The sequence below is a fragment of the Synchiropus splendidus genome, chromosome 18, assembly GCF_027744825.2.
Source record: "Synchiropus splendidus isolate RoL2022-P1 chromosome 18, RoL_Sspl_1.0, whole genome shotgun sequence".
Lineage (NCBI taxonomy): Eukaryota > Metazoa > Chordata > Actinopteri > Syngnathiformes > Callionymidae > Synchiropus > Synchiropus splendidus.
The window spans coordinates 11,495,137-11,516,335 of NC_071351.1; the positions used below are offsets into that span (position 1 = coordinate 11,495,137).

Here is a 21,199-nt window from a genome sequence, read left to right on the forward strand (position 1 = left end):
CTGAAAGTGCAGAGGCAGATAAAGAAGTGTCACACAGACGGACGGTCGAGCAGCTTATCCAGCAGACATTAGAGCTGCTACTCCATTTTCCAGAGAAGAGAAATCAATGTTTGAGCAGACTGAGATCTGGTTTATCTGGTCAAGTGATGCAGGCTGGATTCTCACTGCGGGTGCTTCAAGGTGACGGATAAGGAGGTCATGAGTCACCGTGGCACGTCTGTGATAGTTTAGGAATGACAAGCATTCAAGGATGCAGAAGACAGGAAGAGCCCGATAAGAAGAAAGTAAATATAGTGATGTGGGTTATGGAGGACGGCTCGGTTACATAAGGAAGAGATGCAGTGGAAATAGATGCAGTGGGAGACTAACTTCAAACTATCTTCGAAGATGCAGCTTTCTTTGTCTCATGGGTGAGAAGTGCGAACATAATATCTGCATGGTGGGAGGTGGAGAAGGATCAATAATACAGTAAAACCACACCAGGGCCACAGGAATCAACTTCAGTATTAAGAAATGACTTGAACAGCTTACACCTCTCAAGATCAGGGGGGCTACACTACACTCACCACCTAATTCTGATATGACAGGGTCACATGACGTGGAAATGATCTCAGCTCAAATGGGGAAACGCTACAGTACACGCTGGACAGGTTCAGCTATACATTTTGGGATGAAAAAACCTGACTCTAGTGGAGCCTTTTAGAATGTTCTCCCATCGGTCCTGACTTACTCAAATGCCCCCTACTGACCAACTGAATCATGCATGTAACATGATGTATGCATGTCGTATCCAACCGTGTGATATGGGGGAAGGGTTAATGCCCAGAGGCTACGCTCATGCTTCACTGCTGAAACTTCCACAGTCTAGTTGTGACGCAGCTGCAGTCATCAGATTGTAGGCCACACAATCCCCCTGGCACGGCGTAAAATAAAGTTATGTTCAATGTGTAAGAGCCAAAAAAAAGTCGACACAAATATGACGTGTTCACTGTACCAGTGCATCAGTTACTCAGATAGAAAATTTGGCCTGAATGTGGAGCTGAATAATTATTATGTCTCATGGAACTGAGATGAACTTTGTTATGGCATGTAAGTGGATCTTATTTCCTTGGTGATAAAGAAGTGTGCTGCTCAGATCTAACTGTGTTTCCCACAAGTCCTTGATTTGATACCAAAATAATATTTGATCACTGACAAGAATGTATTTGTTGCACCATTCTTGGAGCAATTGACCTTAGACTTCATTCAGTCATGAAACAAACCATCACCAAATAAAATAAATAAATTAAATTGAAATGTTTCAGATCCAAATAATGATTTCCCATTTGCAAAAAACTCAATGGAACAGATTGAAATTACACTTTGAGCAGGAGGGAAAGTGAATTGCTTTCAGTCGCTCTTGGACTGGACTGTCTATGTGGGAGGCCACAGCGAAGACACAAGGTTCCACAGTTTCAATGACTTCAATCCTATAATGGTGGGATTAGTTCAGCAAACTGTGATCCTTCAGAAGGAATTCTAACATTGACGTCTGGTACGTTGCTAGTTAAAGAGATTGGGGTCGTACAGAACACTTGCTTGTGAAAATAATGAAGGGTTTATTTCAGTTCTATAGAAAAACAATCTGACCTAGTCTTGGAAGTTGATGACATGCAGCTGAACTGACACACATTTTGTGAAGCAAGATGTCATCAAAGCGTGCATCTATTGTTTCACTGTAAAGGATACACCTGAAACAACAACCTTTGTTTTTGTAATCTAAAATTATTCCGATGTTTTTCATAAATAGTCAAACCAGAAATGGCTCACTGAGGATGGTAATATTTCTCTAGAGAGGACCACGAATGACCAAAATAAATGGAATGACTGGTGTCAGGGGAATGAAACCTGTGGAGTGGAGTGCTAACCTTATAACAACAGAGACAATTCCCAACCAGTGAAGTTGATTTTCAGACGTCTTTATTTAAAATAAAATTTCAACATTGAATTTCATAATAACAAATACAGAATCCTGTCGATAAATGAAACCCAAAGTGGTCACACATAATTCTTTTGCATCAGTCACATTCTTCTGAAGCTTTAGGAAGCAGGATATGTACAAAAAGTCTTACAGAACAAGCGAGATACTTGAATATATTCGAAGGTATATAAAGCCACTGAAGCTTGATTGAAATATATCCATTATGTTGAGGAGGGAAGGAACCACTTCAGAAGAGCTACAGATATTTTAGATGTCAGTTGAAACATCTTATTCTTGGCTGCTACCAGCTTGGGGTCTTTAAACGCCCACAGAGATCTCGTTCAGACCGCCGCACCCGTAACTGCTCATCCGTCCTGTGCACTGTGGCTGCTGTCTAATGCTACAAATGAAAGGTGAGGCGCCCTCTAGGAGAGCCATCACTCCCTCTCTGTGTGAGCCATAGACCCCGTTCACGCTTGACCCTTCTCGCGCTGTTGCTAGGCAACCTGTCAAATTCCAGTGGTCTTTACATCCAGACAACGCCGGGCTTCCTGCTGCAGAACTACAAATCACGGGATCTTCCATTAGCTGAGCTGTCAACAGCCAATAGCGCCAGGAGACTCAAGTGAATACAACAACACCAATAGCTTAAAAATAAAAAACAAAACATCAGACAAAGGAAATGTTCATTTCAAAAGGGTTAAGAGTTGTTCTGGGACATCGTACTTTTAAGACAAAGGACCACCATCAGCCTACTTCACTCAAACGTGCAACAGTTTTGAGTAAACATCATGAGTAGGTTGCAGAGGGGTAGTCTTTTTTCACATATTTAAGCAATGGTTCTTCACAATGTCTCTGCCTATACTCATCTAAAAGAATGGCAATAGGATGCGTTTCGACAGCAATTTTTAAAAAGGTGCGCAGAGGAAACTAGTCACGTGCAAAGTCCACATAGAAAGGCCGCAGTAATATTTAATCCTCAGCACTAGGTCACTGGTTTCTTAGCAATATAGTGATGCAGCATTTAAATTTTTCTCTGAAAATGAAAGAGGAAAAACAGGTGGATCAGTTCTGAAGCAGGATGGGATTATCCGGTAATACTGTAACATCAATTAGACCGAGGCTTATTCTTAAAGGGCAGCCATATTTGGATGTTTTTTTAAGGCAATATTATATGATTTCATAATGTCTTTTAATCTAAGAAGACTTTGTCCTGACTCAGGACTAATCTTGATCGTTTTGTCTTCGGGATCCTTCAACTAGTTTACAAAACTGGCGCAACACAAACAGGAAGACTTTTACCAAAATGAGTTCATAAAAATCATCTTTGGTTAAATATGGAATCAAATCATTGGTGCATTTGAATCATAGTTGGACGGCGTTGGTTTGAATTAAATAATGGAGAACAGGCTCAAAGCCATTTGTTTCAGCTCCATCAAGTGTGTCAAATAACAGATAAAAATAAATAGTCACCAAAATAAATAAACAGCAATACATGGAACGGCACAGGCTTATGTGATCAACTTCCATTTATCTTCACTTTCTCATACAGCACTGTGTGGAGTTTCTCTAGTAAGGGACCTAAACTTGCCATGATGTTATACTGTTGCATAAAAATACACGTATGAAAGTGTGGCATCTTATCCTTCCACGTTATAGTCAGGCTAAAGCTCTTTATAAGTATATAAACAAAGAATGTTCATGGCAGCCTGTCATCAAAATATTGCCCTCTTGTAAACAAGTCTCCAAAGCCCTGCCTTCAATCTTCACCTTTATTCCACAGACACTGTTCCGAACGGCCCAGTCTGAATTCTTTAAAACAGGTTACACAATTGGCCGCAGCTATTACTCTTGTTAATGGGTAATGGTCAAATAGTCCTACGATCATCCTTGACCAATAAGTGGGCCCGTTTTGATCTCTGCAGGGTTCTATATGGGCAGATGTGCTGGTTACAAAGGATACACAGATAATCTCTCTGCATTGGATGCTGGTGATGAGTCATGATCAAGAGTTCAGGGTTGAACAAAGCAAATGATAGAAATCTCTCAGGGGGACCAACAGGGGATTTGAAGAGACTGCTTTGACATGGTCATTCTTTTTCCCCCTGCAGACACAGCATCAGCTAGTCCATGCCTCCCACTCATTGCTCACATAATAACACAGCTCCTGGATTTGTCCTTGCTGAAAGTGGAGGAAAGCAGATCAGTCTTGCTCGGCAGATGAAGGAGTCTCTTTGAGAGACGGCGAGCTGGGGTGGGCTTATTTGTAGGTTGGAGTTTGTTCATGCAGGCCAGAGCTGCAGCACGGAAGACACTGTTAATACTTTTCTCTGACGTGAAGGCGGAACACTCCAGGTACGTCTGCGCCCCAAGCTGTTTGGCAAAGGTAGAACCCTGTGGAGGGAAAATATGTGAGGTCAAGCTCATATATATGAGAAATAAAACAGGAAGAACGGTGGCTGGACGCACCTGCTCATAGGAGATCGGAGTCTGTTTCTGATTTGACAACTCCATACGTGTGCAAACGTCAGTGCGCAAGTCTGTTTTGCAACCAATTAACAGTATTTTTGTGCTGGGACAAAAATCCTGAATCTCTGCTTTCCACTGCAAACAAAAAAAAATTTAAAAAATTAAAAATATGAAGTGTATAAATATACATAAAAAAGCAAATGTAAGGTGTACAGCACACATGAAGTCAGAGTCGTGATAAGGAGTCAACACTTCATACCTTCTTCAGCGCACTGTCTACTGTGTCTGGTCTGCTGATGTCGAAGCACAAGAGCACTGCATCTGAGTCGCTGTAGCACAGGGGTCTGACATTGTCATAGTAAGGAGAACCTGGTGAGACAGAAAATGAAACTGACTTTTAATATAATAAAAGAAAAACAGAACAAGGAAAGAAATCGGGGCAGCAGGATCTGTATTGTAGTTGCGCTGCTGCCACTGTTATGAGTAAAAGAGAGCTGAGCCAAAAGGCAAAGCTCTCTGTTTAGCGATCAATCTTCGTCCCGAACCTTATGTATGGACATGAGCTGTGGGTCATCACCGAAAGAACGACATCCCAGATACAAGCAGCTGAAATTAGCTTTCTCCAACAGGTGGCAGCCGTCTCACGTAGAGAGAAGGCGAGGAGTTCTGTCACCTGGGTGAGGCTTGGAGTAGAGCTGCTGCTTTTCCACATTGAAAAGAGTCATTTAAGGTGGTTCAGGCGTCTCATGAGGATGCTTCATAGCTGCCTCACCCATTGTAAAAACATTTTCTTGTAACATTTACTGTACTTATTTCCGAGTTTATTGAGTGTTCAATGGTCATTATTAAATTGTGCATAATCGAAGAACTCAAAATACAAACAAGTACAAGGAAAAAATAACTACTACAATATAAAATTACACTATTTTTTAGATAAATAAACACCACAATACCATGATAAGCTGATGAGGGAGAGCATTATTTATCTGAAAAACCTATGATCATTGCAGTTAGGAACCGTCATGAATTTCAATAAATAGCATCAAGTTATATTTATGGAAATGTTTTCACACATAGAGAAAGCTGCCATGCTAAAATTGGACTGGCAGGATGTCCGTTCACTATTGTCTTCCCAAGTAACTGCATCACTCAGCACACCAACAACTTGAAATTTCCTCCTTGTTTCCTGAAACTCTGGGAAGTGAAAAAGACTTCTGATAAGCATTATCTACCACAAGGAGCATATCCTAAAATTTCTCCAGCATTATACAACCAAAACTTAAACTTGCAAGTAGGGCATCTTACACAACTCAAGTCTATCAATACTACTTTTAGCTGGTATCAAAGAGCCTGTCATATAACTGCCCAGGGTGACGTAAGACTTGAGAAAGAGGAGGCAGACAGATCCAAGAGGACATAGCATTTGGCATCTACAAACTCCCACATATCAACAGGCCCCCTGCCTGGCTGTTAACGCTAAACAAACAGACACATGCTGCGCCACAAACAGTGACAGTAAAGAAAACATGAGTGGCTTTTCACACCGATCATGGCCGTTCAATAAGGTGTAATAAACAACGTGAATATATCTATAGTTCGAGGAGGAGGAATAAGTACAACCAACTTTTGATGAAGACAATGCTTGGACAAAGGAGTCATGGTCAAAGTCAGGTTATTTTTTGGCAACAGTAACGTGGCTCTAAGGTAAAAGGAAAGCTTGTGAAGTTGTCCTCTTTTGTACAATGGCATTACTGCTTCTAATTATACAGCCATTTCAGGCAGCACACACCATAAGGCAGTGAGGAGGCCATTCATCTACTTTCTCACCACGCTCCTCCCTCCCCTCTGCCTTCTGTTCGCAACATTATGCCACACATACAATAGGAGAGGACACACACTTCCACACACACATGCCCACGCTCTTGACACACTTCCACCCCCCGCATGGTCAAGGCAACCCCTTTGCACTGGGAAAACAACCCCTCCGCCGGCCAACTGGCACAATTTTAGCTTCCTCTGTGCACCATGCCTCTTTAACCCATGTTATGAAACAAATCTATAAACTATTTTACAACTGCAGTAATGACCTTATCAACGTCACGGTGAGTAGCCATTACTTATGTTAGTAGGCCGAAGTATTTAACCTATTTACACATCACCAGACAACCACCCTGAGGACAAAAGAATCCCCACAAGTTCAAGATATACAAACATTTACACAACAAAACAAACAGGTTCTAGTCGAAACCTCTGCACGAAAGCGAGGCAGAAATGGTTCATTCATTATCACTTCTTGAACTCTGAGATTTTGGGTTCAACTGAAGAACTATTAGACTTTCGCTGAATTGAAATCAAGTCTTGAGTTCACTCCAGTGGCATACAGACATTGATCCCATCTCAATCACCTGTTTTTGGGATGGTCTCTCACCCCTTTCTCATGGGGAAAAGAAACGCAAAAACCCTTTGAGATGCAGGCAGGGAATGGTAAATTTAACCAGAAACCAGTGAGATGGGTTTTGCACCAGTGTAACCAGAAGTGTCATTTGGTATTAGTGGAATTAGGATAACACAGGGAAAATTACACACAAACTTTATCTGTGTCAAAGCACATTCTAATGCTGGATTGTGTGCTAAATATGAGAGAATAACAGACCCAATGTAGGCTTCCAAAGTTCATCCCCTATATATTGCTATTGTCTTTTTGTGTTTGTATACGTGGGTAAATGTAATGTAAACCCTGACCCTAACAACTGACCTACTAAACTGCATAAATGCTTCCCTTTCTAAAATCCCATGTGACTACTGTTTTTTATTAAGATGTAACATATGTGCATGAAGAATCTGGCCTTTGTTTGGATGTTTTTCTCATCCGCTGACTACACCATATGGTACTGAAGGAAGCTGTGAGATCAGATATCAGAGAAAGCAGCTTAACTGTATCAAAACAGGATTGACAGATAGTCACGCTTGTGTAAATGAAATGAAGACCGTTTTGCATATCAGTGAGGGAGACGGGGCTTCATTTACAGACGTTACCTGACTCCATGCAGACTGAGGTGTTGGGAGGGTAAACAAGCTCCACTAATTTACTTTGAATACAATACTGAAACTAATTCCATCAATGCAAAGACACAGACGGCTGTTCTAATTAAATGTGAAAAGTGGGACAGGAGACAAGTGGGCAGACAAAAACACAGCGCTTCATGGAGTCAAATTCTCACCTGATGTGTCCCAAAGACTGAGCTCAATCCGCTGATCCTCAAGCTCCAGACAGGCTGTGTAGTTCTCAAACACAGTTGGGACATACGTCTGTGGAGAAAGGCATGAACCCTGGTCAAACATGCAAATTATAAGGAGAAGGAGATCACTAAATGTGACAACTAGGTCCTCAGATTAAGATGAGCTGAGAGGCTCTATTTTAGCTCACAATGTTGCAATAAACTGTGCGTTATATTGCAATCCTGGCGGTGTTGGAAGTAGCATTGGAAAAAGGCTCTTTCGTAATCTATATGATGCAATTTCAATAACGATCCATCCGTCACTAAGCACTCATTTACATCACAGAAAATGAATACATTGGATCAGTTCGACTGTCAAATATACGACAGAATCACCGTTGCTATAGATATTTTAGACCCGCATGACGGAGTGTTGTGTAATTACCTCAGGATAGCAGTCCTTGGCCAAGACTTGTAACATCGCAGTTTTACCGCATTGGACGTCCCCGACCAGCACTAGTTTGCATCTCGCTACACACGGCTGAGTGACTCTTCTTTCCTTCATGTTGACGATGGCTAAAATTGCGGCGGCCTTTTCTTCAGGATCAGTGGAGGGTAAAGGAGTAAAGTTCCTCTAGTGCAGTGCAGCGTGCGGTCCTCGGCTCGGGCTGACGGTGAATGCAGCGGAACACGCAGTCTCGCCGAAGCGGAGGGACACTGCGGAATTTTATATTGACGCGCCAGCCAATCAGCGCTGGCGGAGGACAGCGCACGCGGCTGGAGCATCCATGATGGCGGCCCCAAAACTGTCACGCGAAACTCTGAATATGCATCTCACGACTTGGAATTCCTTAACGAATAATGCAAATCTTTCAGTGTCACACACAAACACCGCCGAAAACATGAGGAGCTGAACCATTTTAATTCTAAAAACAACTATTATGAACACAATAATACATAAAAACCCACATAACTCCAAGGTAACAAGTTGCTAAAGTTTGTCATTCAATTCTACAAAGGGATACTGCAATTCATTATGTTAAATTTTAATGAAATTAGATATTACCTGAACTCCAAGTTCTCAGACGCAAATCAGACCTACGCTGTAATAGTGTTTTCTTACTTCAGTCTATGAGGGCACGGTTTGTAACGGGATAACTTTATTGAACTATGGTGTCTGATACTGAATATAATGGAAGGCGCTCATGTGTTAATCTGAGAGGAAGTCTCACACCACTGAAAGTCGTCTATCACATTGAATTTCTCCACTGTTCTGTCATTTGCATAAGCCAATTAGAGGTTGAAGATTAAACAGGGTGATTCAAACAAATTACGAAGGTTATGTAAATGTTATTTTAAAGCTAATGTGCGCATTCACGCAGTGTAGAAGTGGAGAGAAACACAGGAAACCAAAGCATCCGCTTATGTTTTGCATTGATTATTTTTTATTAATTGTTAGAAATTGTTAAAAAAGTTTGTTGACTACTACATTTTAATTGTCCCACCAGGAGATTTTTTGCATCCACCAAGATCAGCTTTTCTCGGTGTTTTCTTACTTTTTCATGTTAATCCGCCTCGATCGATAAACCACACGCCACAACAACACAACTCCTGTCACACTGAGAGTAAGTCATAAACGCTGCATAGTGAAACGTTTTGAACTGGTCAGAACTACATCGCCCTCTATAGGCTGCAACGTGGAAGCGATTTGTTTCTTATTGAACTTAACGCTCGTGAACAGAACGTAACGTATCCTATTTATATAAACTCCCAGAAATGCTCTATGTACTTCTGGCAAAAGTGTTGATATTTTAATAATACAAGATGTTGACATCAATTCAAAATACGTCAATGTATACTCATCATTTAAAGCAAATACATCTATTAATTTATCTTGATCATGAGTAATTTTGGATTAAGTTGAGTTCAATTTGAATGGGGACAAGGTCTTTGTGATGACTACAACTCCCATGATTCTCTTAGTCTCAGTCGCGATGACGTATCCGGTTTCCTGGCGGTTCCTTGTGTAAAGTTAATGAAATTGTTTACATTCTGTCTGATTTTTTAAAATATTCCAAATTCCAATATTCCTTTTTTTTGTATGCCACAATGATGTACACACGAAATAATATGCATTTTTATCATCTGAAATTCTAAAATAATCTGGACTGAGTGACGTCATTCATTTACATTCGTTTCATTGGTTCCGTCTTTCGCGCGCTGAGCTCCAAGCAAAACAGCAAACTAGCTGTCAGCTCGCCATATTTTGATAGTTTATTGGATATTGAGTATTCTTGCGGTCACTAAAATGCCATCATCGTCAGATTTCGACCCAGCTTGCTTACCGGATATCTTACCGCTTTACTACCGACGACTGTTCCCCTTCTCCCAGTACTATCGGTGGCTAAACTATGGGGGAGGTGAGTGTTGCTAGCATGACGTCCCAGTTAGCTAGTAAGAAACAATACTTTAAATGTAAATGTTTCCTCCTACCACCAGTTCAGAAGAACTACTTTCAGAACCGGGAGTTCTCCTTCACTTTGAGAGACGACATCTACGTCCGATACCAGTCCTTCAGTACACAAGCTGAGCTGGAGAAGGAGATGCAGAAGATGAACCCGTACAAAATTGACATCGGAGCTATATACAGCCACAGGGTGAGCGTCCACGATCCCACACAACTTCTTCAGTGCTCATTTTAAAAGCACCTTCCTTGTCTCTTGTGCAGCCCAACCAACACAACACTGTCAAGTCAGGAACTTTCCAGGCACTTGAGAAAGAGCTGGTGTTTGATATTGATATGACAGACTATGATGATGTCAGAAGCTGTTGCAGGTACTATTCAAATACTTCTCATTTTCCTGTTTGTGTTGAACAGTTATCTGTTGAACTTAAGATCCAAGAAAATTTTTTGTTTTTTTTAAAGTGCTGCAGACATTTGCTCCAAGTGCTGGACACTCATGACCATTGCCATACGGATCCTCGATCGAGCGCTCAGAGGTTCAACTCTTTTGTCAATAATTTACGACAACTTTTACGTCTTCATTAATTTATGTTTTTATTCCAGAGGATTTTGGTTTCCAGTACCTTTTGTGGGTTTACTCTGGCAGAAGAGGAGTACATTGTTGGGTCTGTGATGAATCAGCCAGGAAGCTGTCAGTGGCAGCACGTTCTGCTGTGGCAGAATACCTCAGCCTTGTAAAGGTAAGGTAATGTAAACAATCGTGTATCACGCAGATTTCCCTTAGAAAGTGCTTGGTAAACAGGCATCATATTGGCTTAGTTCTGCTTCTACACCAACAAACTGAATATAGCCTGTTATTTGAACTAGCTCACGTAAACATAATTCCTAAACAACTTGGACTTACCTCTTTATCTTAAAAGTACAGTGGCCATGGTGTATGATAAACTTTATAACTATGATGCTATTGTGCCGTATTCACTGCTCTTCTTGCAGGGTGGTGATGAGATGGTGAAGAAAGTAGTTCTGTCTGATCCAATTCACCCCTTCATCAGGTAATGTTTGAAGTGATTTCAATACATTGTTATAGGAGTCTTATCTTTCCATTCCATCCTAATAGAGAGTCTTTATCTGTGGTGGAACGATACTTTCCAAAGTATGCTCTGCAAGACCAAGACATACTGAGTGGGAAAAAGTCTGTCGACAAAGTGTTGGGACTCATCCCTGAAGATATCCTTTTCTTCTACTTCACAATAAGGTTATGAAATAAGAACCCCTGGTAAGATTTTCACAAAAAATGTTGCGATTATTCTTAACTGTGCTTTCACATGCAAGAAAAGAATTACAACAGGATTTCCAAAATGAGAAGAAACCAGAGAGTCGGTGGAAACTAATACAAGATCAAGCCAAACGGAAACAGGTTTGCATTGCGGGAATGACCCAACATATCTTACATTATTATTATGATTATTATTATGTTCTTAATTTGTGTTTTTCCCCTGAAGGGCACTTCCAAAAAGGGCCACCACTTTGAGAAAGAAATCATGCTGCAGTACTGTTACCCACGGCTCGACGTCAACGTCAGTAAGGGAGTCAATCATTTACTGAAGAGCCCCTTCAGTGTGCACCCCAAAACTGGTAAATGTTGTGAGATAATTGTCCACCTGTACCAACCAGTTTGTCCTCAGTGAATCCTTTCTATTTTCTTCTGTATTAGGTCGAATTTCTGTCCCCATTGACCTAAAGCACTTGGATTCATTTGATCCTTTTGCTGTTCCTACAATCAGGTAATGGTTTGGTTTGGGGATGGAGACCATGTTGAATGACGCATTTAAGTTCCTGAAACATATTTTGCAGTATGATCTGTGAGGAGCTGGATCGCCCCAAACCTGGGGAAGAAGAAGAAGCTTACGAGAAAGAATCTGAAGATGGGGCAGAGAAAAGAAAGATCAGAGGTGACAGCTGTCATTCTTTATCATGGGCAAAGGGAGCAATCCCAAACTGAAAAGTAAAAATATTTTCTTTAAATAATATTTTGTAGGTATTCTTTAGTTATTAGATATTGAAATTTAGAGTTTGGGGTGATATTAAAATATTGTTTGCAACATGTCCACAAGGTGGCATCAATGCTTGAAGTAAATCCCAATGCCTATGCCTTATTATTACTCAGTCTTCTCAATACCACTCTTCTTTGCAGACTACAAAAGAACCAGCCTTGCCAAGTACGTCAAGTTCTTCGATCAGTTTCTGGACGACCTCTGTCGATCATGGAAAGGAGAGCTTCTTAAGAAAAGTGGTAAATATTTGCTGGAGCGTAATCTAAAGAAATAACCATTCTGTTTTTTGATTAACTCTTTTCTTTTGCAGACCTTCAGAAAGATTTCTGACCTGGATGGAATCCATGATAAACTGAGCTGATAACACACACAACCTGTTTGTTGTGTAGGAATGTGGTTTTTCAGCCAGAGATGATCTTAGTTTGAGAGAAAATTTTTTTTTGAGTATTGATTAAAAAATAAGTTGTTCATTGCTGCTCCCAGTCTACATTAATCCGTTTGCTTTTGTTTTACATTTACATTTTATTAGCATGATGATTTGTAAGTCGGTACTCTGTGGGTCCCACCAACAACCTTGGAGGGTTTCAACTAACATAAGGGGAGTAAACAACGTGGGACACTTCTCATCTGTCACTTTGGTGTGACAGCCAATAAGTTATACAATTTTAAATTCATTCTTTAGTTGAGAACTTAAAACAGGTGATGTGGGAAATCATTTATTGTGTGCTATTCAAGGTTTTTTTTTTTTACTTCATGGGAAGGATGTATGTTTTAGGATGTTGACTCAGCAGTCCTAACTGGAAACGGGTATTCCTGGCAGCGGACACAGTATTTTGCTTAATCCTCTCTTATAAGTAAAGTTTTCAGGCAACAGTAATATTATTTCAAACCATAACACACAGATACATAAATTATACACGCCAATTTGAGTAGTTCTGACAATTTCCTGGCACAGTAAATGAAAAAAATGAATCAATAACGTCATTAATTGTTTTTCTTAATGCAATGTGGACTAAAGACATACACATTTGCGAAAGCTGTTTTTCAAAGATTCCAAAAACGGCTCTGCATTTAACTAAAAGACTGCACGTACAAATGATCTACTGGCCCTTTAAGCAATCCGGAAAAGAAGCGAGTTCCAACCGGATATTGCGTAAGACGGAAGGTTGAACGATCTTTCTCACAGCCATCTTGGATATAGCATCCCAAGTCGGTAAGACCCTCCGATTTGAATCTAACATCATCTTGTTGTTTGAAACACTTTTCGGTCTTCATTTTAACTCTATCAGATAAAGGGAACTGCCATCGTCGGGTTGCGGTGATTATGTCAATGAATTAGCCCTGTTTCAATGCGATATGATATGTGCTTCTGTCGATAACTGGTTCAAAATGGGGGAACATGATGACTAACATTTTTCAAGACCGTGGTCAAAGCCATTTGGAATGGTTTTTGCATGTATCTATTGAGGTGTGAGGCTTATTTGTTAGGCTTCGATTCAATAACTAAAAGTGGACTGTTGTTGAACAGAGCAGAGTAAAAGGCAGATCAACTGAGGCGAAGCTAAACTAGCTAACCGTGAAGCATGAGTGTCACTTGTCCTCCCTCATCTTTCCGATTACTTTAGAAATATGCTCAAATATGAACGCAATCTTCTTGAAAACCAAAGCAAAGTGTGTTGATGTTTCGGTAAAAGCTGTTCTCCATTCCAAACAGCAACCATGCCCGGTGAAGCTACAGAAACTGTCCCTGTTGCCGAGCAGGAGATGCAGCAGCCCCAAGTGGAGACTGGTATGTTTCTTCTTACTTTTCATTGACTTGCACGTTTTGCACCAAGGCGACTTGAGGGGTCCTGGAACTCGGTATACTGAAGTGCGCTAACTGTCAACATAATTGTCAAATTTGAAACACGAGGATGGGAGTCATGTTTGACATCAGGCACTTGAGTGTCTCAAACCAGGTGTTGTGACAGTTGCTGCGACTGGTGGGTGTTGTTTTTAGACGCAAATGAGTAATCCAGGGCCCCTTCCCCCATTTTTTCAAAACTCACAATGGTGTGGAGTGGTTGTCACAGAGGTTTGATCCACAGTGCATGTACAATGTTTTATTTGCTTGTATACTGACACTATTAAAAAGGTTGCACAAGTTGGTTTTGTCTGAAAGATTTGTTACAGCTGGTGTTATGTTATCCCAGAGCTTTGTTTTTATATAGTTTTAATCTTTTTTTTAATTTGTAGCACAATAAATGACAAGCGGGTTGGTTGACTTTTTTTGTAGGTGTTTTGATGAAATGTAACAAGGCGTTTGGTTTTATTTCATAACTCAACTGGTTTCACATTGAAATGTTGAAATGTCTGTTTTAATGCCATAACTGTTGGCAATGTTTGGCAAGTATGAGAATTATTTTTGGAAAAGAACTATTAATTTTACTATGCATATTGGTTTTTCAAGTCAAGCAAAGAGCTCACTAATACTTTTTTTTTTCTCCAAATTGGGAATGGATAAATGCCTTAATTTCCATTCATGACCATTTTGTGGCTTAGAAAGTTGTGAATCCTAATGCCTCCACAAAAGTATTTTAAAAAGTAACAGTGTACACCAGATCTCAAATTTAACATCTGAATTTTTCACTGCATGGTGTGGATAACTTGGGCACCTTTTTTCCACCTTACTTCACTGCAAAAATATACACATTTACATTTTATTTGTCATTGGGAAAATAACTAATTTACCTTATTTGATGGCCGCAGCCCCTCCGGCTTCAGGAGTTGAGAATCCTCCAGACTCCATTTCTTCGCTGGCCGTCTCAGCTGGCAATCAGCCTAATGCTGAGAAACCTAATGGCTTAGCTATAACACAAAACACAGATGATCAAAAAGTTGCAAAAACTGCAGCAAAAGCAGTTGAGCAAGGTGTTGGTGTTTCTCAGGATCCTCCTGTTACATTGGGTGAGGGAATAAGCGAAGAACTGGCGACACCTGAACAGTCAGCTGCGAATAAGTCTGTGGGGGAGGTGGCATCCGAAGATAAACCTCCAACTCTGATAGTAAAAAACGATGACCAAAAATCACCGGTCTGTGGAGAGCCTGTTGAAGAAACGAGCCATGAAGTCCCAAAAACCGAAGTTATTGCTGGAAAGAGCTGTTCAGAAATTCAAAATGAAAATTGTGACAAAGGGTCAGTTATTCACCTCGCCAAGGCCAGTCAATTGAAGACCCAAAAATGTGAAGGTCAGCCATCATCCACCCACACTGGTTCAGGTTAGTTACTTTTGAAGTGTTCTTGACCTCCATTTTTAGAACAAATGTTAAGCTTCAGGTAGATGAATTCTTCACCTACGACATTAGAATCTCAGTGGCAAGTTGGAGTCAGGTTTTGTTTCAGATCACGATACATGTGTAAACATGAGCAATTTGAACACAGATTTCTGTAAAAACCTGGATGCTCGAAACAGATGTGAACCTAATTTTAATTTGTTTGTCGACTAGTTGGCTCATTGAATCTTATTGCCATAGACTAGACAGTGTCTTAAAGACTTTTCTTTTGGGTTTTTTTTTTTTTACATTTTAAATTAATCTCTTTGGTCAATAATCACAATGTTTTGTGCCTGTGTTGCATGCTGGAGTAGGCAAAGTTTTTAGTTGTGTGGACTCTGGATTGAGCAACAAAGTCTTTTTTTATATATATATAAAATGGTTTTGGAAAAGCATTCCATTATTCTCACCAAACCTCTCCGAGGTGGTTAACGCTTGGATTTGATCTCTAATTTGCATGGATTTGTTTTGGCATTGTTTCAATTGGAAATAAGAAATATATATTTTTCCATTCAGCTTCTTCCCAGAATCCTCAGGCAGCTTCTGGCACTGCTAAGCCAAAGGGCAAAGATAACAAGGGCGCTCAGGGCGCTTCTGCCCCAAAGGCTGTCCCTGGCAGAAGGAAACGCTCTTCAATGTCTGCCTCTTCTTCATCTCCTACCTCACCTAAATCTACTCCTTCCTCTACTCCCCTGTCACCTCCGCTGTCTCCCTTGGCATCGTCACCCTCTAACCAAGCTTGCCATTCAAATCCAAAAGTTGTTAAAGCTGGTAAACAGAGCAATCCAAAGAAAGTGGAGGCCTTTGTGCCGTCACCTGTGCCGGTTCAGGTTGAATCAAAACCTCAATCTGTGTGCAGTCCTTCCTCTGATGACCTAAAACCCACTTCACCAGCTGCAGTAAAGCCAACTGCAGCACCAACTGCTTTTAAAGTTACATCTAAGGCTGCTGTAGCAGCTCCTGTTTCATTTTCTGATGCGATTCCTTCAAGCCCTTTCAAACCAAATGAGAAGTCAAGTCCTTTAAAACCTGCTTCAATTCCTGCAGATGATGACCTCCCTCCTCTTATCCCACCCCAGAGACCAGTGAAGGTGCAAATTCAGACACCAGCTGAACCCAAGGTGTCAACCACAGTAAAGTCATCTCCAGTACAGTGTGACAAAGCGTCATCCAAGGACAATGCTGCTCTGCCCGAGGCAGCTAAGCCTGCACCAAAGGAAAAGGCAGCTTCTGTTGAGGCAGCCAAGCCCGCCTCCAAGAACACAGTTGTTCCTGTTGAGGTAACCAAGCCTGCTCCAAAAGCTAAGACTGCTCCAGTTGATGTAGCCAAACCTGCACCAAAGGAAAAGGCTGTTCCAGTTGAGGTGGCCAAGCCCGCACAAACGGAAAAGGCCGCTCCTGTTGAAGTGGCCAAGCCCGCACAGAAGGAAAAGGCCCCTGCAGTTGAGGCGGCCAAGCCCGCACCCAAGGAAAAGGCCGCCCCAGTTGAGGCAGCCAAGCCCGCACCCAAGGAAAAGGCCGCCCCAGTTGAGGCAGCCAAGCCCGCACCCAAGGAAAAGGCCGCCCCAGTTGAGGCAGCCAAGCCTGCACCCAAAGAAAAGGCCGCCCCAGTTGAGGCAGCCAAGCCTGCACCCAAAGAAAAGGCCGCCCCAGTTGAGGCAGCCAAGCCCGCACAGAAGGAAAAGGCCGCCCCAGTTGAGGCAGCCAAGCCTGCACCCAAAGAAAAGGCTGCTCTTGTTGAGCCGGCCAAGCCCGCACCCAAGGAAAAGGCCGCCCCAGTTGAGGCAGCCAAGCCCGCACCCAAGGAAAAGGCCGCCCCAGTTGAGGCAGCCAAGCCTGCACCCAAAGAAAAGGCCGCCCCAGTTGAGGCAGCCAAGCCCGCACAGAAGGAAAAGGCCGCCCCAGTTGAGGCAGCCAAGCCTGCACCCAAGGAAAAGGCCGCCCCAGTTGAGGCAGCCAAGCCTGCACCCAAGGAAAAGGCCGTCCCAGTTGAGGCAGCCAAGCCTGCACCCAAGGAAAAGGCCGTCCCAGTTGAGGCAGCCAAGCCTGCACCCAAGGAAAAGGCCGCCCCAGTTGAGGCGGCCAAGCCCGCACCCAAGGAAAAGGCCCCTGCAGTTGAGACGGCCAAGCCCGCACCCAAGGGAAAGGTCACCCCAGTTGAGGCAGCCAAGCCCGCATCCAAAGAAAAGGCTGCTCTTGTTGAGCCGGCCAAGCCCGCACCCAAGGAAAAGGCTGCTCCTGTCGAGGCGGCCAAGCCCGCACCCAAGGAAAAGGCCGCTCCTGTCGAGGCGGCCAAGCCCGCACCCAAGGAAAAGGCCGCTCCAGTCGAGGCGGCCAAGCCCGCACCCAAGGAAAAGGGCGCTCCAGTCGAGGCGGCCAAGCCCGCACCCAAGGAAAAGGCCGCTCCTGTCGAGGCGGCCAAGCCCGCACCCAAGGAAAAGGCCGCTCCTGTCGAGGCGGCCAAGCCCGCACCCAAGGAAAAGGCCGCTCCTGTCGAGGCGGCCAAGCCCGCACCCAAGGAAAAGGCCGCTCCTGTCGAGGCGGCCAAGCCCGCACCCAAGGAAAAGGCCGCTCCTGTCGAGGCGGCCAAGCCCGCACCCAAGGAAAAGGCCGCTCCTGTCGAGGCGGCCAAGCCCGCACCCAAGGAAAAGGCCCCTGCAGTTGAGGCGGCCAAGCCCGCACCCAAAGAAAAGGCCCCTGCAGTTGAGGCGGCCAAGCCCGCACCCAAAGAAAAGGCCCCTGCAGTTGAGGCGGCCAAGCCCGCACCCAAAGAAAAGGCCGCTCCAGTTGAGGCGGCCAAGCCAGCACCCAAGGAAAAGGCCGCTCCAGTTGAGGCGGCCAAGCCAGCACCCAAGGAAAAGGCCGCTCCAGTTGAGGCGGCCAAGCCAGCACCCAAGGAAAAGGCCGCTTCAACAGGAGCGGCCAAGCCCGCACCAAAAGAAAAGGCCGTTCCTGTTGGGGCGGCCAAGCCCGCACCCAAGGAAAAGGCCGTTCCTGTTGAGACGGCTAAGCCCGCACACAAGGAAAAGGCCGCTCCAGTTGAAGCGGCCAAGCCCACCCCTAAAGAAAAGGCTTCACTTGTTGAGGCAGGCAAAGCTGCACCTGTTGAGGCAGGCAAAGCTGCACCTGTTGAGGCGGCCAAGCCCGCCCCCAAGGAGGCAAAGACTGCTACCAATGTAGCCAAGTCGGTTGTTGAACCGGTTCCCCGTAAGCTCACGTTTGCAGAAGCAGTTGCCAAACCTGCTCCTGTTAAATCTGAGATTGAGGTAAATGGTACATCCATGTCAGACACAGTTCCAACATCCAAATCTGCTAAAACCTCAACCAAGGTGGATGATGTCATCAAGAATGATGAGGGTATTTTCAATTTTCTTTCCTTGTTTGTCAGTGTGACCTGGAAACTGCTACTGTGCTCGGTCCTACACAGCATTCAACTTTTCAACTGCTTTTTTTCCCCCTCAGGGACATTTTTTTAATGACCGTTAGACGGTGCGTCTGTAATCGTAATCTACCTGGGTTTGCTCAAATTTTAGGAATCTTTTGAAAGAACCGCTGCTTTGAATGTGAATTTCATAGTCAGTTCTGTGCTTTGTTCTGGATCAAATCACTATTTGAATGATGATGAAATTGACACTTATTTTCAGGAGTGACACATCGCCACAGAAAACTATTCATGATAATCTAACAAACATGAATTTTCCAGGATCTGGCACAGAGTCTGACAGTGATGACTCGGTCCCAGAATTGGAAGAACAGGACTCGGCACAGACACAGACGCAGCAAGCACAGGTGATGTAAAATACGGCCACATTTTTCCATGTGTGTGGACTCTCTAATGATGTTTGACACAGTGACTTTCGTTCTTCTGAAATCTACTGAAGACTCACTTTCTGTCCTGAATGGAGTAGCCTAATATGTCAAAAGTTTCTACATTTACCTGAGGTTGATTTTTAATGCTTGATTTTTTTTTTTTCTTCCCTGTAGCTTGCAGCAGCTGCTGAAATCGATGAGGAACCAGTCAGTAAAGCCAAACAGAGCAGAAGCGAGAAGAAAGCACGAAAGGTGACTAACATGTCATTGGTCTTCACAATGGCTTTAAAAACCTGAGTTTGGTTCTCCATCACTCATTAATATTCCTCCTATTCAGGCAATGTCAAAGCTGGGCCTCAGGCAGGTGACAGGGGTGACCAGAGTCACCATTCGCAAGTCAAAGAACATCCTGTTTGTCATCACTAAACCAGACGTCTACAAAAGCCCAGCATCAGACACATACATCGTCTTCGGTGAAGCCAAGGTGAGACGTGGTTTGCCGATTAGGTGTGATGTCTGGACGTGTTGGGGTTTTATTTGTGTTCAGGGTTCTCCACAGTGCTTCAACAGCATAGGGGCCGCCTATGACTGCCTCTGTTAGTTGAACAAGATTCCGAATGTTTAGACCATGAATGGACCTGAAGGTGGAGCATGATGGATGTACAATTGGCTCTGCTTTTGTGGTCCCTGTTTTGATACTCCAACACATCACCCTGTCCACTTAAGACACCCCCTAAGCTGGATAACAATCCTGGGGAGAACCCTGGAGTTGCTTTGAACGTGTCCGTTAAGTCCTGAAGTTTAAGTTTAAACTTCTTTCCTCCCCTTCTAGATTGAGGACCTGTCTCAGCAGGCTCAACTTGCAGCTGCAGAAAAATTCAAAGTACAAGGAGAGCCTGTGTCAAACATCCAGGAAAACACACAAACGCCAACAGTACAGGAGGAAAGCGAAGAGGAAGAGGTAATATTTCATCACTGTTCTGACCATGCATTGCATTGCCTCTGTATCGTTCTCATTGTCTTTATTCATCATAGGTTGATGAGACTGGCGTTGAAATTAAGGACATTGAACTCGTCATGTCACAAGCCAACGTGTCGCGGGCGAAGGCTGTACGGGCACTGAAAAACAACAACAACGACATTGTCAATGCCATCATGGTATGTTACAGAAACTTCTCATGTGTTGACATGTTCAAATTGTTGAGGAAGTGGTGTGAAGTTCTCTTCTGTGATGATTTAATACAGTGACTTTCGTTCTTCTGAGATTGCTGGAGACAAAAAAATCTGTCCTGAGGAGAGAAACTGAAAGCTTTGGTTATGTCTTGCTGCGGTCTTGAACCTACTGACAATGTTTTCTGTCCTTTCAGGAGTTGACAATGTAAAGGAACCCTGGAGGACAGATTTGAAGAGCGGTTGCTGATTGTGAAAAAGCAATTTATACCGAGATGGAAATAAACGTGTGGCTTAATAAAATCAAATGTTGTCTTTGTGTTCCCCATATTTACCACTGGTAATGTTTAAGGCACACCATAAGTCAGCACATTTCATTATTCAAGCAGTATTTAATCTTGGGGTGAAATGACTGGTGGGATTATGGTGAATGGTTGTTCAGATAAGAATCCAAAAGGATTGCGATCTCCACCAAATGACCTTTTTCCACTTTGTCTTACTAGTAATGTGTCTGAAATGGCATATTACTCATATTCCAGCATGCCTCGCATAAATGTGGATGACCATGTTTCTTTCCTTGAATCAAATCGGCTTCAATACATAATCCCACATTGGTTTAAAACTATTGAAATATGTCCAGAACTATGTTCTCAATCTGCCATGTTCATAGTTGGTGGAAAATTTAGTCACTCCTGATCGTGAATCCATAAATGTGAATTGTCCAGCTTCCATATAACTGAAC

The 21,199-nt window shown here is 43.0% G+C and overlaps 4 protein-coding genes and 2 non-coding genes across 6 annotated transcripts; 5 read left to right on the forward strand and 1 right to left on the reverse strand.

Moving 5' to 3' along the window:
- Nucleotides 1-1,942: 1,942 nt before the first annotated feature.
- LOC128750050 (rho-related GTP-binding protein Rho6-like) lies at nucleotides 1,943-8,353 on the reverse strand. The gene is made up of 5 exons (XM_053850189.1): nucleotides 8,093-8,353; nucleotides 7,651-7,738; nucleotides 4,689-4,798; nucleotides 4,430-4,564; nucleotides 1,943-4,354 (listed from the first exon to the last, which is right to left on the reverse strand). The coding sequence occupies exons 1-5, from the start codon at nucleotides 8,210-8,212 to the stop codon at nucleotides 4,109-4,111; spliced, it is 699 nt and encodes a 232-aa protein (XP_053706164.1). The 5' UTR covers nucleotides 8,213-8,353; the 3' UTR covers nucleotides 1,943-4,108.
- Nucleotides 8,354-9,861: 1,508 nt separating this feature from the next.
- Nucleotides 9,862-13,149, forward strand: prim1 (DNA primase subunit 1). Its single transcript, XM_053848710.1, has 13 exons — nucleotides 9,862-10,067; nucleotides 10,147-10,304; nucleotides 10,376-10,482; nucleotides 10,574-10,647; nucleotides 10,715-10,851; nucleotides 11,105-11,163; nucleotides 11,229-11,338; nucleotides 11,437-11,528; nucleotides 11,614-11,746; nucleotides 11,826-11,895; nucleotides 11,966-12,063; nucleotides 12,306-12,404; nucleotides 12,476-13,149. Exons 1-13 carry the CDS (start codon nucleotides 9,956-9,958, stop codon nucleotides 12,493-12,495), a joined length of 1,269 nt encoding a protein of 422 aa, XP_053704685.1. The 5' UTR covers nucleotides 9,862-9,955; the 3' UTR covers nucleotides 12,496-13,149.
- Nucleotides 13,150-13,289: 140 nt separating this feature from the next.
- LOC128749286 (nascent polypeptide-associated complex subunit alpha) lies at nucleotides 13,290-20,765 on the forward strand. Its single transcript, XM_053848711.1, has 8 exons — nucleotides 13,290-13,378; nucleotides 13,880-13,954; nucleotides 19,181-19,266; nucleotides 19,462-19,539; nucleotides 19,625-19,771; nucleotides 20,120-20,248; nucleotides 20,323-20,445; nucleotides 20,655-20,765. Exons 2-8 carry the CDS (start codon nucleotides 13,885-13,887, stop codon nucleotides 20,667-20,669), a joined length of 648 nt encoding a protein of 215 aa, XP_053704686.1. The 5' UTR covers nucleotides 13,290-13,378; nucleotides 13,880-13,884; the 3' UTR covers nucleotides 20,670-20,765.
- Nucleotides 13,961-19,172, forward strand: LOC128749284 (mucin-1-like). The gene is made up of 2 exons (XM_053848709.1): nucleotides 13,961-15,423; nucleotides 15,994-19,172. Exons 1-2 carry the CDS (start codon nucleotides 14,904-14,906, stop codon nucleotides 18,951-18,953), a joined length of 3,480 nt encoding a protein of 1,159 aa, XP_053704684.1. The 5' UTR covers nucleotides 13,961-14,903; the 3' UTR covers nucleotides 18,954-19,172.
- LOC128750321 (small nucleolar RNA SNORD59) lies at nucleotides 19,307-19,381 on the forward strand. The gene has a single exon (XR_008413123.1). It is a non-coding gene; the product is annotated as a small nucleolar RNA SNORD59 (small nucleolar RNA).
- On the forward strand, nucleotides 20,510-20,585 carry LOC128750320 (small nucleolar RNA SNORD59). The gene has a single exon (XR_008413122.1). It is a non-coding gene; the product is annotated as a small nucleolar RNA SNORD59 (small nucleolar RNA).
- Nucleotides 20,766-21,199: the final 434 nt, after the last annotated feature.

Excerpts from the sequence above, each read along its gene's own strand:
- LOC128750050 (XM_053850189.1), bottom strand. The coding sequence starts at position 8,212 with ATGAAGGAAAGAAGAGTCACTCAGCCGTGTGTAGCGAGATGCAAACTA. Across the intron at positions 4,799-7,650 it reads CAGTCTTTGGGACACATCAG|GTTCTCCTTACTATGACAAT; the intron begins GTGAGAATTTGA and ends CTGTCTCACCAG. Across the intron at positions 4,355-4,429 it reads CTCCGATCTCCTATGAGCAG|GGTTCTACCTTTGCCAAACA; the intron begins GTGCGTCCAGCC and ends TTCCCTCCACAG.
- prim1 (XM_053848710.1), top strand. The coding sequence starts at position 9,956 with ATGCCATCATCGTCAGATTTCGACCCAGCTTGCTTACCGGATATCTTA. Across the intron at positions 10,483-10,573 it reads GATGTCAGAAGCTGTTGCAG|TGCTGCAGACATTTGCTCCA; the intron begins GTACTATTCAAA and ends TTTTTTTTAAAG. Across the intron at positions 10,852-11,104 it reads AATACCTCAGCCTTGTAAAG|GGTGGTGATGAGATGGTGAA; the intron begins GTAAGGTAATGT and ends CTCTTCTTGCAG.
- LOC128749286 (XM_053848711.1), top strand. The coding sequence starts at position 13,885 with ATGCCCGGTGAAGCTACAGAAACTGTCCCTGTTGCCGAGCAGGAGATG. Across the intron at positions 13,955-19,180 it reads GCAGCCCCAAGTGGAGACTG|GATCTGGCACAGAGTCTGAC; the intron begins GTATGTTTCTTC and ends TGAATTTTCCAG. Across the intron at positions 20,249-20,322 it reads AGGAAAGCGAAGAGGAAGAG|GTTGATGAGACTGGCGTTGA; the intron begins GTAATATTTCAT and ends TATTCATCATAG.
- LOC128749284 (XM_053848709.1), top strand. The coding sequence starts at position 14,904 with ATGGCCGCAGCCCCTCCGGCTTCAGGAGTTGAGAATCCTCCAGACTCC. Across the intron at positions 15,424-15,993 it reads ATCCACCCACACTGGTTCAG|CTTCTTCCCAGAATCCTCAG; the intron begins GTTAGTTACTTT and ends TTTTCCATTCAG.